We start from the raw sequence: 16,161 nt of genomic DNA on the forward strand, positions 1-16,161 counted from the left end.
TGCGAGTGTACACTTATTGAATAAAGGAAATCTTGTGGTCTATTAAAATTTTGGAAATGATTATATGATAAACTAATGAACTCACCAACCTTTTGGTTGACACTTGAAAGCATGTTTATTCTCAGGTATGAAAGAAATCTTTCGCTGTGCATTTGCTCATTTTAGAGGCATTACTTGGAGTCATTCATGACATATTTCAAAAGACGTTGCATTCGAGTCGTTGAGTTCATCAAGAATATTATTAAGTCATTTATATTTGGATATATTATGTTAAGTCATTTATATTTGGATATATTATGAGATGATATGCATGCCGTCAACTTTCAATGTAAAGAAAGTTTGTCTTTTAAAAACGAATGCAATGTTTGTAAAATGTATCATATAGAGGTCAAATACCTCGCAATGAAATCAACTATTGTGAATCATTCATAATCGGTATGAACGGGTCATTTCAGTTGGTATCAGAGCGGTGGTCTTAGCGAACTAGGTCTGCATTAGTGTGTCTAACTGATAGTCGTTAGGATGCATTAGTGAGTCTGGACTTCGACCGTGTCTGCATATCAAAAGTTTTGCTTATCATTTTTGTCGGAAATTACCTGCTTATCATTCTTAGTCTAGAAACATCTTATTGTATTGATTGCATGAATAGTGTATAGACAAAATCCATATCTTAGCATATCTGCTAATTCATATCTTAGCGTATCTATTACTGTAAACTTTGCCTGACAAATTCCGTAAATTCCTTCGTAATCTACGAAACCTTTTGCTCTATATATATAGATATTCTATGTAATTAGAATACCACCCGATAACCGAAAAATCATTTCATATCGAAAAATCCTTTATTCAATTGTACGAAATGGAATTCGTCATTAGTTCAAGTCCCTCGGATTTCGAAATGGAATCCCACTCAAGCTCCGAAAGCAGTTTGACTGGAATGGATCAACCAATCAGCCATCATCTATTCTGGATGAATTGGGGATGGGTTTATAGTCTACTTAATCATTGGAGACAAGAAGAAGGTGATCCCTTCCATCCTCCACATTCCCCTCTTGGTGAAGAACCTGAAGCACTTACCGGCGAACCTATCCGAAACACCATTTTCAGCCTCATTTCCAGGGTAGCTCGACACGATTATATTCTAACCATAATCTAAACCTTATTCATCTGCTCGTTCTGACCGACAATCATCCCAGAATAATGGAAGAAGTCAACGAGCTTCGCGCTAGAGTAATCAATTTGGAAAACATAGTGCAAAACCTACCTACTTCAGCAACAGCACCGGCAACACCAGTACCACCAACAACCCAAGTTTCAACATCACACGCCTCAACATCTCATTATGTACCTCGAGCATAATCATCGTTCTACGAATCGTTCTACATCATTTATCTTCGTTCTTCATGGCGATTAGGTAATCTCTAATGTTTTAGAGATTATGTATTCTAGTTCTAACGGTAAATCAAATGAGATCAATAGCTTATTGACTCATTAAACCCATGATTACATCTAAAGAAAATATATATGTATGTATATTTTCATAAAGATTGTAATTAAAAATTCTTTTGTACAAACTGTTAATGGTGAAAATATTTTAATGGGTAGGTAATACCCGAGAAATATTTAGATTTCACATTAATAAGTTACACTGTACATTCTTCCAATCTAATTCAACAGTCATTTACTATCCTACTTACATCCACAGATATACGAATCCGTTCACCACAGAATAACCATTTTCATTCAATTTCATATCTGGATTTTGACTTACCAGAATCCAACAAGTGGCATAATGAAGAAAACATTGGACAAAAATAAAATTTGTTAGAAACAAACAAATTAAATATGAGAAATTTTGTTAAGAATCCACGCTAACAAAATCCTAGCTAACTGTTCCTAGCTAACTGTTAATTCTTTATTACATTTTATTTATCGCAGTTTATTTATCGCAATTTTAATTCTCGCAATTTTATTTATCGCCATTTAATTTCTGTTATTTATTTTACGCACTTTATTTATCATCATTTAAATACTGTTATTTACGCATTTTAAATATCGGGACACGTATACAAGGTTTAGATATATCATATCAACGCATCTATATATATTATTTGGAATAACCGTAGACACTCTATATGCAATAATGATCGAGTTAGCTATACAGGGTTGAGGTTGATTCTACAATAATATATATACTTTGAGTTGTGATCGAGTCCGAGACATGTATACAAAGGGTCACGATATATATTAATTAATTCGAATATTATATATTAAACTATATATGAATTATTGAATTACTAACTCTGGACTATTAACTATGGACTACCAACATTGAACAATTAAAATGAATTAAAATATTGATTATAACATATGAAACTAAACAATTCTTTAAGTTTGCCACTTGATTTCATCTTAAACCTCGTTTATATCTTAACGATTACAATCTGCATTCAAACTTTTCATGATTCTTAAAAACACCTCAATCGAGAGGATGAACCAACCGCACTTCATCTACGAAAGAAAAGATTGATGCATATAGTTATGCACTTGAAAACACTCGGAACCTGAGTAAACGTTTAACACGTATCTGTGCTAGCTCCTTTGGCGTTGTTATTACCGAAATTAACTTTACAATTCCTTTTCAAAATAACCAATTTTATCACAGCTCCAGCAAATCAACTTCAACTTTCATTCGAAATTGCCTTATTATAACTTCAATATATACGTTGCCCTTTCGCCATCGTTATCGGAGAACCTTTTATATTCCACTATATTATCAGCAGATGTACCAGCAACTTCGGCTTTAGTCTCTCTGAAAAATATCTATATTATTCATGAAATCCTATCATGTACTCACCTACATCCTGTAACAATAATTGCCATATCAATTATCGGAATCATCAATCATCAATCTCGAATCTCGCAGCTTTTTAACTTCAACAATTATATGTATACATATAACTTTGTAACTCCTGGAAAATTTAACCTTCAATTCTAAAATTCTGAATAGCACTCAATCTACGAATCAATACTCCAATGTTTGAAAAAGCTGAATGAAGCAGCAGAAACGGTAGATAACCGTAAACGACCTTAACCGTCAGAAGTTTGATGATAAAGAATAGTATGTTGGCAAGGCTCAGAAAGGTTTGGAACTGGAAAACGGATTGAGCAAACCATGAAAGAGGCTGTGGATAAATCACAAAGACTAAACCTGCCTTCAAATAATCCAAATGATTCAGTATCTGCTGAAGTCATTAACGAATACCTTACTCATGACTCTAAACTCTTGCGGACAAATTTTCTTCATCATCCATCGATGTTAGAAATTCTAAGATATCATCGAATCTTTTATTATAAATATCCTCGATATTTCTGAAGATATTTTCATAATTATTCTTATCCGAAATCATTTATCTTCTCGCGTTATCTGTATTACATCATAAAGGAAACTATTTAGTTTCTATATTCTGTAAATTTTTGAGTTTATAATATAAATGTTTTGAAGTAGTGTTGGAAATTAATGCATGAGTTAGTATAATATAATGACACTTGATCAACGTTATTATATTACAGTAAGTCATGATGAGTTTCTAATGAAACGTGATGATTCACAGAACATAACGTCATCATGTACCATGTTACACGTCTCTTACATTCTATCTATTCTATAAACATATCAAGAACATATTTTCTTGATAGTTCTATTTTTTCTCTTGAATTATGGTAATTTAACCAATCAAGATCGTATTATTACAATTTCTCTCTTAGAATGTTAGCTATGTTCATTTCGAATTTCATATCTACGAATTCTGGACCATTATTTCGCTTGACCTAAAGTTGGGAAGAGAAAACAAAAGGATGGAACTCCAAAATATAAAGGAAACGAAGGGGGTGGATTTATAGGAAAATATCCGACAAAGCAATCGAAATAGATTATTACATATAACCAAAGAAGATCCTAATGTTTCTTAAAGAACCAAATCTTATTACAAAGGTTTCCTCTAAAATCCCTTAAACTCCGGAAATCAATCCTATCTACGTCAAGAGATATGACAAATCTTCATTTACTAATTTCACTCATTTATGATAGCTTCACTCGTACTCTTCACAAAAATCAAATTGTTTTATCTATATTACTCACTGATGATAAAACTCTATTTATCAACTCATATTCGTCATGAAAACATTTTTGTTGTTAGCCATGACCACCTCACTCAAATTTCGAGACAAAATTTCTTTAACGGGCAGGTACTGTGACGACCCGGAGATTTTTGACCAAATTTAAACTTAATCTTTATATTATTCTGACACGATAAGCAAAGTCTGTTATGTTAAATCTCAAACATTTTTGAACTATATTCATGTATTCAATTAACTTCGACCAGATTCCGACGATTCACGAACCATTATATAATTGGATATGAATATATATGTATATATATATATTATGTGTGTATATATATTATAACTTGAAAATGTTAACAAAGTATTAAGTATAATATTTTACAGGATCGTATTTGCTGATGGAATTAAAAGATAATATCAAATGATTGATTTATCAGATACTTTGTATGATTACGAGTCTCTGTTGAGAGGTCCACTTTGATTTAGGAAACCTTTCCTTTTTAACGGTATTCGGAAAATGGTAAAGTGACCTACAAGTAAGAACAAAAGTGTCAATTAACGAGAGTTAGACAAAAGTTAGAGAAGATTCCTGTTTGATTTCCAATACATGTTCGTGACTTGTGATAAGATAACTATTTAGCTTTCATATTATTTAATGTGAAAGTGAAATTATGAAGTATAGATAACGTTAAAATGGATATCGACAGGTTATGAAAATCGACGTTTTACATTAAAATGATTTCATATATTTAATTTATCCATTGGACTTAACCCTACGATAAACGAACAATTAATTGTAATTAATCATGTATATATATATATATATATATATATATATATATATATATATATATATATATATATATATGATTTTATACATAATTATTATATTATGTATATGTAGAAATTTATAATATTTCTATGATGAAATAATGTATTATTCTAAATAAAAATATATAATACTTACATATATAAAATATTTATATTTTCATAATTACATATATAATTATAATATAATTTTTATGCAAACATATATTATAATATATTTATATTAAAATGTATAAATATATAATATTCAATATATGTTATAATACATATTATATAATTATTAAGTATTACATAATAATATGTGATATTAATAAATTAAATTTAAATACAAATATAGTTGTTGTAGTAATATTATTATTACTATCAAATATCAACAATTGTATTAATAATATCATTATATAGCATATAAAGATGAAATTTGATATATGTGTTATATTATTATTACTAATATTATTATTATATTAAAAATATTAATATTATCATAATTAGTATGGTATTATTATTATTATCAATATTAATATTATTATTATTATCATTTTTACAATTAATATTATCATTAATATTTTATTTATTATTATTATTTTTATTTTTATTAATAATGTTAAATATTAATAGTATTGTTAATATATATTATTAATTATTGATTATTAATATTAAATTAAAAATACTGTATAGATTAGATTATTTATAGGCGTGATATCTATCTCTATCATTTTTATTATTATTTTTCTGCTTTTCTTCTTCCTGCTCGTGAACGATTGTCGGACCAAACAGCACTACAAACCATTATCAATCATCTCATGTTCATCATTCGATTATCCATCCTTTGTATAAATTATAATTACTGCTAGCTGCTATGAACTGAAGAATGTAACAGAAAATTCAAGGAAGTCTGGTACCCTGTTCGCTACTTCCATCATCCGAATGATCCAAAAATCAAAAACCCAATTCTAAAGCTTCTTAATACGAATTAATTACTGTAATTTGTTCACCATATCATCACTAAACATCTAAATCATCACTACATATTCACAGAAACATATTCCTGAGAATTCGATCAAAATTTTGGCGTTCGTGTTCATCTCTGACTAATTTGGCCTCCGGACATATTCTTCACGATTTGAGGAAAACTAAAATTGCAGATATCTTACAATTCATCTCTTGAACGTGTGTGGAAAACCTCAATTCTTAAATTGCTAAGACGTGAATGAATTTTCGAGTCAAAGATCAAAAATAAAAAGTCAACCGTCTTTTATTAATTTGAATTCACGACCTGGATGCTATCTCTGGTAAAATTGATGATTCTTGAAGGTTCTATGACTGAATTACTACATAATTCATGTAGTAATCATAGTCTAAAAGTATTTAAATTTTATAAATCGATCTTTAGTTCATCTTCTTCATTCTTCGATGCTGCTGTTGAAACCTTTTTTTTTTTTTTGTAAACCAGGATATCACTCAGAGATTGCTCTATTTCGATTCGCGTACTAAATCAAACCTTAAACTCATTGTTGTTGTTGATTCTTACCCTGGTCGATTTATTTATTATTGAAGAAGGAGGATGAGAACCGATTTAATACTAGGTTAAAAGAATATAAGGGTCAATTAAATCAGAAAAACAGAATTGGAGGAGTGGTCTTGGAGTGTAGCGGGTTTACGAGTGGTCAGGGGTTCGAGTCCCGGCTTGGGCGATTTGTTATCTTTTTGAGCCTTTAAGGTAGTAAACATTTTTATTATTATTATTATTATTATTATTATTATTATTATTATTATTATTATTATTATTATTATTATTATTATTATTATTATTATTATTATTATTATTATTATTATTATTATTATTATTATTATTATTATTATTATTATTATTATTATTATTATTATTATTATTATTATTATTGTTATTGTTATTGTTATTGTTATTGTTATTGTTATTATTATTATTATTATTATTATTATTATTATTATTATTATTATTGTTATTATTATTATTATTATTATTATTATTATTATTATTATTATTATTATTATTATTATTATTATTATTATTGTTGTTGTTGTTGTTATTATTATAAATTATTATTGTTATTGTTATAAGTATTATTATTATTATGATTATTATTATTATTATTATTATTATTATTATTATTATTATTATTATTATTATTATTATTATTATTATTATTATTACTATTATTATGATTATGACTAAGATTAAGATTATTGTTATTATTAATATATTACCATTAATATTGTTACTAGTATTATTGTTATCCTTATCAATATCATTAAAAGTATTATTATGGAAATTCTAGAATTTACATTGTTATTAATATAGGTATTACTAATATTACTATGATTGTTAATATTGTTATTATTATTAGGAAAATGATACAAATCATTATTATTTTCACTAATAATAGAATTAGTATCATTTTTATAATTATTAGTATTAATATTATTATTAGTATTAACATAAATATCATTCTTAACAATGTCATTATTATTGTTATTATTATCATTATCACTAATATCATTAGCAGTAAAATTATAATAATAATAATAATTATTATTATTATCAGTATTAGTATTATTAGTAATACCATAATTACTAAAAGTAACATTATTTTCAACCCTGTCGTTTTTGTTAAAACTAATAGTATCATTAAAAATAACATCTTTACTATCATTATTATTATTATTATTATTAGTATTATCAACCTCATTAAAATTATTATGATTATGAAAACTAAAGGTTTTAAAGCTATTGTTAAGGTTATAAGTATAAAATAAAGATTTCATATACACAAATATATTTAAATTACATAACTTAACTATATTAAATTTCTATATATAAAAAAATGAAAATATATAAATAAATAATGAAACTTATAAATTATTAAATATAACAAATACATCATTGATAATAATAAATAGAATTATTCGATTACAAGAATATGTTTTAATATATATATATATATGAATGATATAGGTTCGTGAATCCGAGGCTAACTCTGCATTGTTCAGTTGTTCAATGCCGTCATATGTATTTTTACTACAAAATACAGTATTGTGAGTTTCATTTGCTCCCTTTTTAAATGCTTTTGCAATATATATTTTTGGGACTGAGAATACATGCGGTGCTTTTATAAATGTTTTACGAAATAGACACAAGTAATCGAAACTACATTCTATGGTTGGATTATCGAATCGAATATCACCCCTTTTAGCTTGGTAGCCTAAGAATTAGGGAACAGACACCCTAATTGACGCGAATCCTAAAGTTAGATCTACGGGCACTAACTCCCCCCATACTGGAAAATGGTATGCTTTAGTACTTCGAGTTTATATTATACATACGAGTTTCTGTTTGGGGATATTCTATATGCATTATGTTAATGTCGGTTACCAGGTGTTCAATCCATATGAATGATTTTTTAAACACTTGCGAGTGTATGATTATTGAATAAAGGAAATCTTGTGGTCTATTAAAATTATGGAAATGATTATATGATAAACTAATGAACTCACCAACCTTTTGGTTGACACTTGAAAGCATGTTTATTCTCAGGTATGAAAGAAATCTTTCGCTGTGCATTTGCTCCTTTTAGAGGCATTATTTAGAGTCATTCATGATATATTTCAAAAGACGTTGCATTCGAGTCGTTGAGTTCATCAAGAATATTATTAAGTCATTTATATTTGGATATATTATGAAATGATATGCATGCCGTCAACTTTCGATTTAAAGAAAGTTTGTCTTTTAAAAACGAATGCAATGTTTGTAAAATGTATCATATAGAGGTCAAATACCTCACAATGAAATCAACTATTGTGAATCGTTTATAATCGGTATGAACGGGTCCTTTCACGTTAGTAGCAGTCCCAAAACGACAGGTCCCCTTTAGTCAAGTAACGTGACCATTATCGGCATCAAGAGCTATAGCGGAAGCGATCTTAACATGTTTTACCTTTAGAATAGCATCATCCAATTGTGACGAATAGAAAGGTTGTTCTTTAACTACTACCAGTCTGCTTACTTTTCTTTATTCCAAACTCAATAATTGAACTTAGAATCTTGTAGTGTTAAGTAAACTTCGATACTATTTCATCAATACCACGTTTAGTATAGTTTACAAGCATATAGGTTTATATGAGTAATAGCTTAGAGCTTATACAAGAAGCCATTGTACCGAGGTAATGTGTTTCTTTAAGAAGAAAAAAATCTTATTTAAACCCAAACCAATCTTACTCGATCACATTTAATTGACAAACTCAATACTTGGAGTATAGCATCAAATTTCTTGTTTGATAATAGAAATATGATTTAAAGCCCCAAAACCCATTTAATAATATAATTAGCGGGACATTAAAAACAGTGTATCTTATAAAAAGATCTTGAAGCATTAACGAGTTAAGACATTGAAACAATTAAGTTGTTTGAAGAAATACATATGGTTCAATTCTCGCACACAAGACAAATAAAATAAAACGAGATAACTGTCGATCAAACAACTAGATACTTAAAAACACTGCAAACTAACAACCAGAAAACCATATTTTGATCATGTTGAGGGTGTGATAGCAAGTAGACACCTCAAGTCCTTGAAGAATCATTCACCTGCAAAAATATGAATTTATAGTAAATAATGTTAACAAGCTTTTGAAAAAGAATCTCATGTTTTTTTGTGCTGTTTTAATTGATTTATAATTTATAAAATATATATAATTATAATTAGTTCTTACACTAACTGGAGTGGTGTTTGATCTTGGCAAGAGTAATTGTTATTGGTTTGAAGATCATTGACTTGAAGGTAGTTTCGTCCATCGAATGATTGATGATGAGGTGTCACTAGATCGTAATCTGAACTTCCGGGCATCAAGCTCATGTGATGCTGCTGTGCTCTCTCATTTTCAGCAATCTACACCAAAATGAAACCGTTTAAATTAAGTCGATCGATGATATAAATATACATACAGATCAAGGGAACATTATATAAACCTTTGCCCGGAGAAACTGGTTACTGTTATGCAACTCATTTTCCTGCAATCAGTAAATGACTAACTGTGAAAAAAAAATTATAATTATAACTTATTACTAAAAGATGTTAAGATAAGCACATTACTTACTCGTTTTTGCATATACTCGATTTCAGCAAATAGAAGTTCATTCTGCAAATTTTGTGAAAATGATAATGTCAGATTACTAAAACTCATAAATTTTAATAAATGAAGATTAAAGAGTTTCGTACCTTTTTCGATCTGATCTTACTGATACCTTTTTCCAGCTTGGTTTCAAGATTTTTGAGATCTTTTGGTGGCATGTTTCCTAGTGATTCACCCATGATGTTCCTGTAAAATTGCCTTCTCACAAAAGGTAATTATAGTATTTAATTATCTCAATAGGAACACATTAAAATTGATCAATTAATTACAGTAGTACACACTGGATCTTTAAAATTACCTGTTTTGGTTCTGTAAGTTAGCTATTTGTTGACGCAGTTTCTGAGCCTCTTGCTGGTAATACTGCGATAAATAGTCATAAATGTTGTATTATGTAAATAAAATATATATGACGGAAAAAATTCGTGTCCTAAAATATTAAACTCTTAAAAGCCTTGGCAAGCACATACCGGAATCAGTATATTATCATTTAAATTATGCATTAAGGTTAATAAAACATTTAATTAGGCACTTAAACATAGATAGATTATTGAAGTTTGTACCTGAGCATTAGTTTCAGCAACAGAGCCACTGCTTGGTGGATCTAGGCATGCCTTTTTGTACCTATCTATGGTGCCTTTTACACTGCATGATGATTAAAAATAATATAAGTCATCACAATTCCACAGGTTATGATCTGCTACTATAAAAAGACCCATTTTGTTAATTATTCAAATCTAAATATTGTACTATATTTACTTATGGGACTTGAATTTAAATTCAAATTCAATTTCAGATATTGTCCCCCATACTCCATTTTTGCAGGATCGGGTATTGATGTTTTTGTATTTATTTATGGGAATTGAATGATCAGGTTTTTGCTAAATATTTCTGGTAGTTTGAAACCTAACTTACAAGACTAATACTATAGTATTCTGCACTAATAAGTGATAAATGCATCTATTTCATTATGTACATCTTTCAAATTAAACTAGGGCTTTTTATAAGTGATCTTCAGTATTTTGTGAAAAAAAAATTATAAAAAAAAGTAATATACCGGTTCAAAGCCAGCTTGAACAATATTGAGAACAAATCTAAAGCCTAACAATAATGTACTCCAAGACTCTTTTCATCAAGAGTCAGGACTAGAACCCCTAAGACTATTAGCATCGCATCGTCAAATTTATCCGTTAGTAAAGCTGGACATTGTGTGACGGAAAGGAACGAGCTTAAAGAAGCGTTAGTGAAAGGCGTATCATTTATCCAATGAAAATAAAAGCAGCGTGACTTTTGTGGTCTAGCCAATCAAAATTTAACAACCATATAATTATATTATTAATTTACTTTTTCCCACTCCACTTCTAATTATATTTTACCACACATCACCCTATAAGTATTTGATACAAATATTTGACTATTTGAGTAAGATTGCTCGCTAGTTGCCATAAGTTCAGTCCTTCAATCCAACCATCTGACAGAAGTCAGCTAGTGCACTTCGAGAGCTAATCCCGCAAAGACAGAATTGCCGTAAGGGACAGAACTTCGGTAGTGCACTTCGACAGCTAAGCTTGAGTTTAGGGATTCTGCTAGTTCGTATGCCTATATATTCAGTTAGTTTGTTAACGAAGGTAATACAATCACAGTCAAAAACTCATTTTTTAACTAAAAAGTGCATAATTTGACTACACACCATAGTCAAAGCTAAAAGCAGTCTAAGCTAGCCTCACGTTTGCTAGACAAAAATGCAAAATGTAGCCAAAAAAGTTACCTAATCTTTAAGTAGAAACAATTGAAGGTTAGCAGCTATTGATGGAGACAACGTACATAATGAGTGTTCTAGAACATATAAAAGCCTAACAATAAAAGGTTAGACTTTAAGTGTAACCGAGAAAGCTTTTTTTGTGTTACAATTATATATAAGAATTTGGCTCTAACTTTGTATCTCAAATGTTATAACTGAACCCCTTTCGTGTTTCGTCTACTATCTTTCAATATAACAAAAATGCTCTTCTAATTTTTAATCTCAATCTCATTGGTGTCTTCAAGTTGATTTCGTTTATATTAATCTAAATCATTAAATCCAATCAACCCCTCATTTAAAACTTCAAATTTAGAAACTTTTTCTATTAGAAACTACATGCCCAAAAGGAGAAAATAGTTCCTCTGTGCGTAATCATATACCGTAACATGCAATTTTGAATAATACGTTTGAGTTGACAAAACTGTATTCATGTAGGTCTTTTTAAGTGTTTGTGTGTTATAATTCATAAATATCCATATATGCTAGTTACTGTGTTTTACTCAAAGGATACATGATGAGTCCAATTACACACAGTAATAACTTATCACTAGTCAAAACTCAACTGTTGAATCAAAAAGCATATTTCACTGGCCCAAATAGTGTTGTTATTTCAACAAAACCATCAACTGAATAAAATCCCACTTTTCTCGGAAATCTTAAGGATTCTATTTTTATTCCTTTTATGTTTATATGTTTATTTAATTTATACTTTGTTTTACCTTAACTTTCTCGAAGACACTGATTGGCTGTCTCTGCCACGTCCTCACACATCCCTTGATTATGATTGGTGACACATTCCTACGGAGAGATCTTTGCCACGTGTTATTAAACCTATTATACCTTGGGTAATACCATACACCCTCACCCTTTTACCCACTTGGGTAGATCCAAAATTATTGCTTTCTTTCACTGTAAACTCTCTGAGTCAATCAGAGCCGTCCATTTCATGGCAGCATAAGATCCCATCCTATTGGTTCCCTAAAAATATGTACTTTCGTTCTCTCTCTACATATACATACACATCCATATGTATATCTATGCAAGATCTATGAATAATGCCCTAAGTTGATAAATTTTTAAGTTAAAAAATAAGAGTAATGCCCCGGTTTGATAAATACGAAGTCATTTTCAAGTTAAAAATATGAACTTAGAAGAAAACAAAAGGTGTAAGAACTTGCTAATTATGTCAATAGTCAAGAAACTGAAAATGAAATCAGGTTGTGACGTAACCAAAGATTTCATTGTTGTTGAGACAAATCTTACCCTTACACCTAATATTATTTGTTGTTCTTAGATTTTTATGTGGGTATTTGATTAAAGACAAAAATTTATTAAAATTAAACATTTGTAATACACACAACACAAAACAAAACAAAAAAAGAAGGTTAGCATTTTCAGACAATGTTAGTGGTAAAACCCTAAATTTATGTACACATGACTAATTAAGGTATACGTTTTAATAAAAATAAAGTTATCAAAATAGTATCAAGTAGCAATTTTTTCAATTATTTCAATTTTAAAAGTTCCTAGCCAATTTGATGCAACAACTAATAAACCCTAAATTTGATCTAGATTAAAGATAGAGCGCCTTTTTGATAAAACATTGATGTATATATACACCAAGATTTTCACATACCCGACTTGTTCGCGACCGAAAAAAAATCTTATTCTTTGGAAAAAAAGAAGATAATAATTCACTCACACAAAATAATTATATTAAATTATATAAATATATACACCTTAAATTAGGGTTAGTATTAAGCCCCAATTTATAAAGATTTGGTACCACCCCTAATTTGGTTATGGGAAAATATTTAGTGACATATTAAAGATGAATCTTTTTTTAATCATTTATGTAATTTGTAAACTGATTTGAAAACCTACTAGTGCTTTTTGGTTGCTTTGATCACATATCTTTTCTGAAAGTCGTATCATTTTTACTTTGGATGATGTTTAACTGACATATATGTTTATCAAGGAAGTGTCAAAAAGATATAAGTTTTCAACAAATAGGAACTTGACAACATCTTTGTAGGCCTTCACTAGCTACCCCTTGTGTGATTCTATGTGTTTTTTGTGTGTGTTTTGTGTGTGTGAGAGAGAGATGTTGAACAACAATGGAGGAAAGGTAGATAGGAAGCTGATCTCAGTGTTCTGCAAAACACTTCCTAAATCTTTGCTTATTTGCTCACAACATATCCAATGTTTGCTTTACCAACAGATCTTGTAGGTACTAAAATATGAAACAAATATTGGATCTTAAAGAAGTAAAAAAGAAAATTGTAAACCAAAACATACATAAGCTCAAAGAAGTAAAGAAACAAAGCAGAAAAATAGAAATATGAGTGAATCTTTGTTCTGCAACAAAAATAAACTCACAAACACTAAAAAAATTTATGATTGTGTCCTAGTTTTTTTTATGTCTCCAATATAACATTCATTATGATACACCACAAAAGAGAGCTAAAGAAAAGCAGATAAATACCTTTTAAAACCATTTTTAGATTAAAAAAAAAAAGGATGAAAAGAACACAGATCTTTTGTGGGTATTCATGATTTGTTCAAATTAGATGCAGATTCATAAGTGTAATTAAACAGTACCTGTTGTTGGCGTATTCATAAAGGCGACCACGGCTCGAAAACACAATAAGAGCAACCTCAGCATCACAAAGAACAGATAATTCATAAGCTTTTTTGAGTAAACCGTTGCGGCGTTTGCAAAACGTCACTTGTCGATTGGTTGTGTTTTCGATCCGCTTGATTTCGATCTTTCCCCTTCCTAATTTTCTTTCTTGTGTCATATCCTCCTCTGGGTCATCATGTTGAAACGACATGGATGCAGCTGTAGAATCAAGATCAAATTCATCAAAAAAAACGAGAAATTTTATAAGCTACATAAACTTTTTTACAACAAAAAAAATGAACAGTATCAAAAAGCCCAAAAAAGTTCAAAATTTTTTAGCTCATATTAGCCCAAACAACATCCAGAAGATGATGAATTTCCATGATCTATTTCTTTTTTTGGGATTTTAAGGCAACCTAAACACTAAAGTTTAAAAATTATCATGAATTGGGAAAAGAACAAAGATAACAGATTTTTTTAGATGGTTTTTGGAATCAACTCTCTTGAAATCTGATGAAAATATGTATAATTGAAGAGAGAACTAATCAAGTTCAACCTTTTTTAATTCTCTCTGCTTTTTGAAAATTTCCCACAAATCTCAACAGGAAAGATGCAGAAAATGGAATGGGAAGGTGGGATGATTGATGAGTTTTAATAAAGTTGACAATGACCCTTTTGTGTACTAAATGCAAGAAATCATACTTAACCTAATTACATATCATATAAATCATAATACCAAAATTCAATTCATGATTTTGCCATATGTATAAAGAATATACATATACGTGGGCAATTACTATTTTGTGTACACATATGTATCATACCTTTAGTGCTCAAAGAAAAAAAGGGGAATGATAGATATTGACCTTAATAAGATGCAGAAAATGGTGTTTTGATATGTATGAATTTTAGACAAAAAATTGTGGTACAACAATGTGTATCTTGTAAGTACTTATAACACAAGAACAGTTTGAGTCAATAGAAGTCCCTTTAGATTAGGTTTATATATGCCATGACTTATGTAGTCAAATATGTTATCGTTGTACTAGCTAGACTGACCATTTCTACGTCTAAACTGTAAAGACTTCTATTCGGTTTTCAAAGGTTTTTTTTTATTCTAAAATAACGAATATTATTAAAATGATGTCAAATAATGAAGGAACCTTGCATCAATACAACCAAACCGAAACACGAACAGGCTCGAAACAAACTTAAACATGCTAACTTAAATCGAGCCTTATCGGGGCCAAAGCCGAACATAAACCAAACCATTGGGAATCAAGTTAACGAAGCACCACCTAAACAACTCAATTCAATTAACCAAACGAACTCCACAACACAAACATACAACAAACTAAAATAAACACACAAACAATTACCGGATTAACCTGCTTTGGAAGAACCTTTTTGCTTTCTTTCGTCTAGGAGAGACAGTCTTCTCGTCAACTTTACCTTTACCTTTTCGAAACGTAAAAGAATAAGTATGGACATTGACAGTCTAACCGTCTTACTACCAATTAAGATAGCCGGTGAAGGAGGTGTCAAACCACGGTCCGCCAGATCTTGAAAAAAACTTTTTTTGTTATCTTCTGACATTCCAACTTCCTCTTCACCTCGCAAC

At 29.3% G+C, this 16,161-nt stretch overlaps 1 protein-coding gene across 4 annotated transcripts; it reads right to left on the minus strand.

Annotated features, from left to right (window-relative positions):
- Positions 1-9,416: 9,416 nt before the first annotated feature.
- On the minus strand, positions 9,417-15,443 carry LOC139897330 (floral homeotic protein AGAMOUS-like). Of its 4 annotated transcripts, XM_071880028.1 has the most exons (9): positions 15,097-15,214; positions 14,519-14,759; positions 10,680-10,761; positions 10,418-10,479; positions 10,206-10,317; positions 10,084-10,125; positions 9,956-9,997; positions 9,700-9,875; positions 9,417-9,574 (listed from the first exon to the last, which is right to left on the minus strand). In XM_071880028.1, the coding sequence occupies exons 2-9, from the start codon at positions 14,749-14,751 to the stop codon at positions 9,571-9,573; spliced, it is 753 nt and encodes a 250-aa protein (XP_071736129.1). In that variant the 5' UTR covers positions 14,752-14,759; positions 15,097-15,214; the 3' UTR covers positions 9,417-9,570. The 4 variants fall into 4 exon arrangements, with proteins under 4 accessions (XP_071736129.1, XP_071736127.1, XP_071736125.1 ...); XM_071880026.1 differs by lacking the exons at positions 9,417-9,574; positions 15,097-15,214 and adding an exon at positions 15,365-15,443 and having other exon boundaries at positions 9,696-9,875; XM_071880024.1 differs by lacking the exon at positions 9,417-9,574 and having other exon boundaries at positions 9,696-9,875.
- Positions 15,444-16,161: the final 718 nt, after the last annotated feature.

This window comes from Rutidosis leptorrhynchoides, chromosome 3 (assembly GCF_046630445.1).
Source record: "Rutidosis leptorrhynchoides isolate AG116_Rl617_1_P2 chromosome 3, CSIRO_AGI_Rlap_v1, whole genome shotgun sequence".
Taxonomy (NCBI): domain Eukaryota; kingdom Viridiplantae; phylum Streptophyta; class Magnoliopsida; order Asterales; family Asteraceae; genus Rutidosis; species Rutidosis leptorrhynchoides.

Coding starts and splice junctions, on each gene's coding strand:
- LOC139897330 (XM_071880028.1), bottom strand. CDS start 14,751: ATGTCGTTTCAACATGATGACCCAGAGGAGGATATGACACAAGAAAGA. Junction 10,318..10,417: donor AACTTACAGAACCAAAACAG/GTAATTTTAAAG, acceptor TTTTGTGAGAAG/GCAATTTTACAGGAACATCA. Junction 9,998..10,083: donor TCGAGTATATGCAAAAACGA/GTAAGTAATGTG, acceptor TACTGATTGCAG/GAAAATGAGTTGCATAACAG.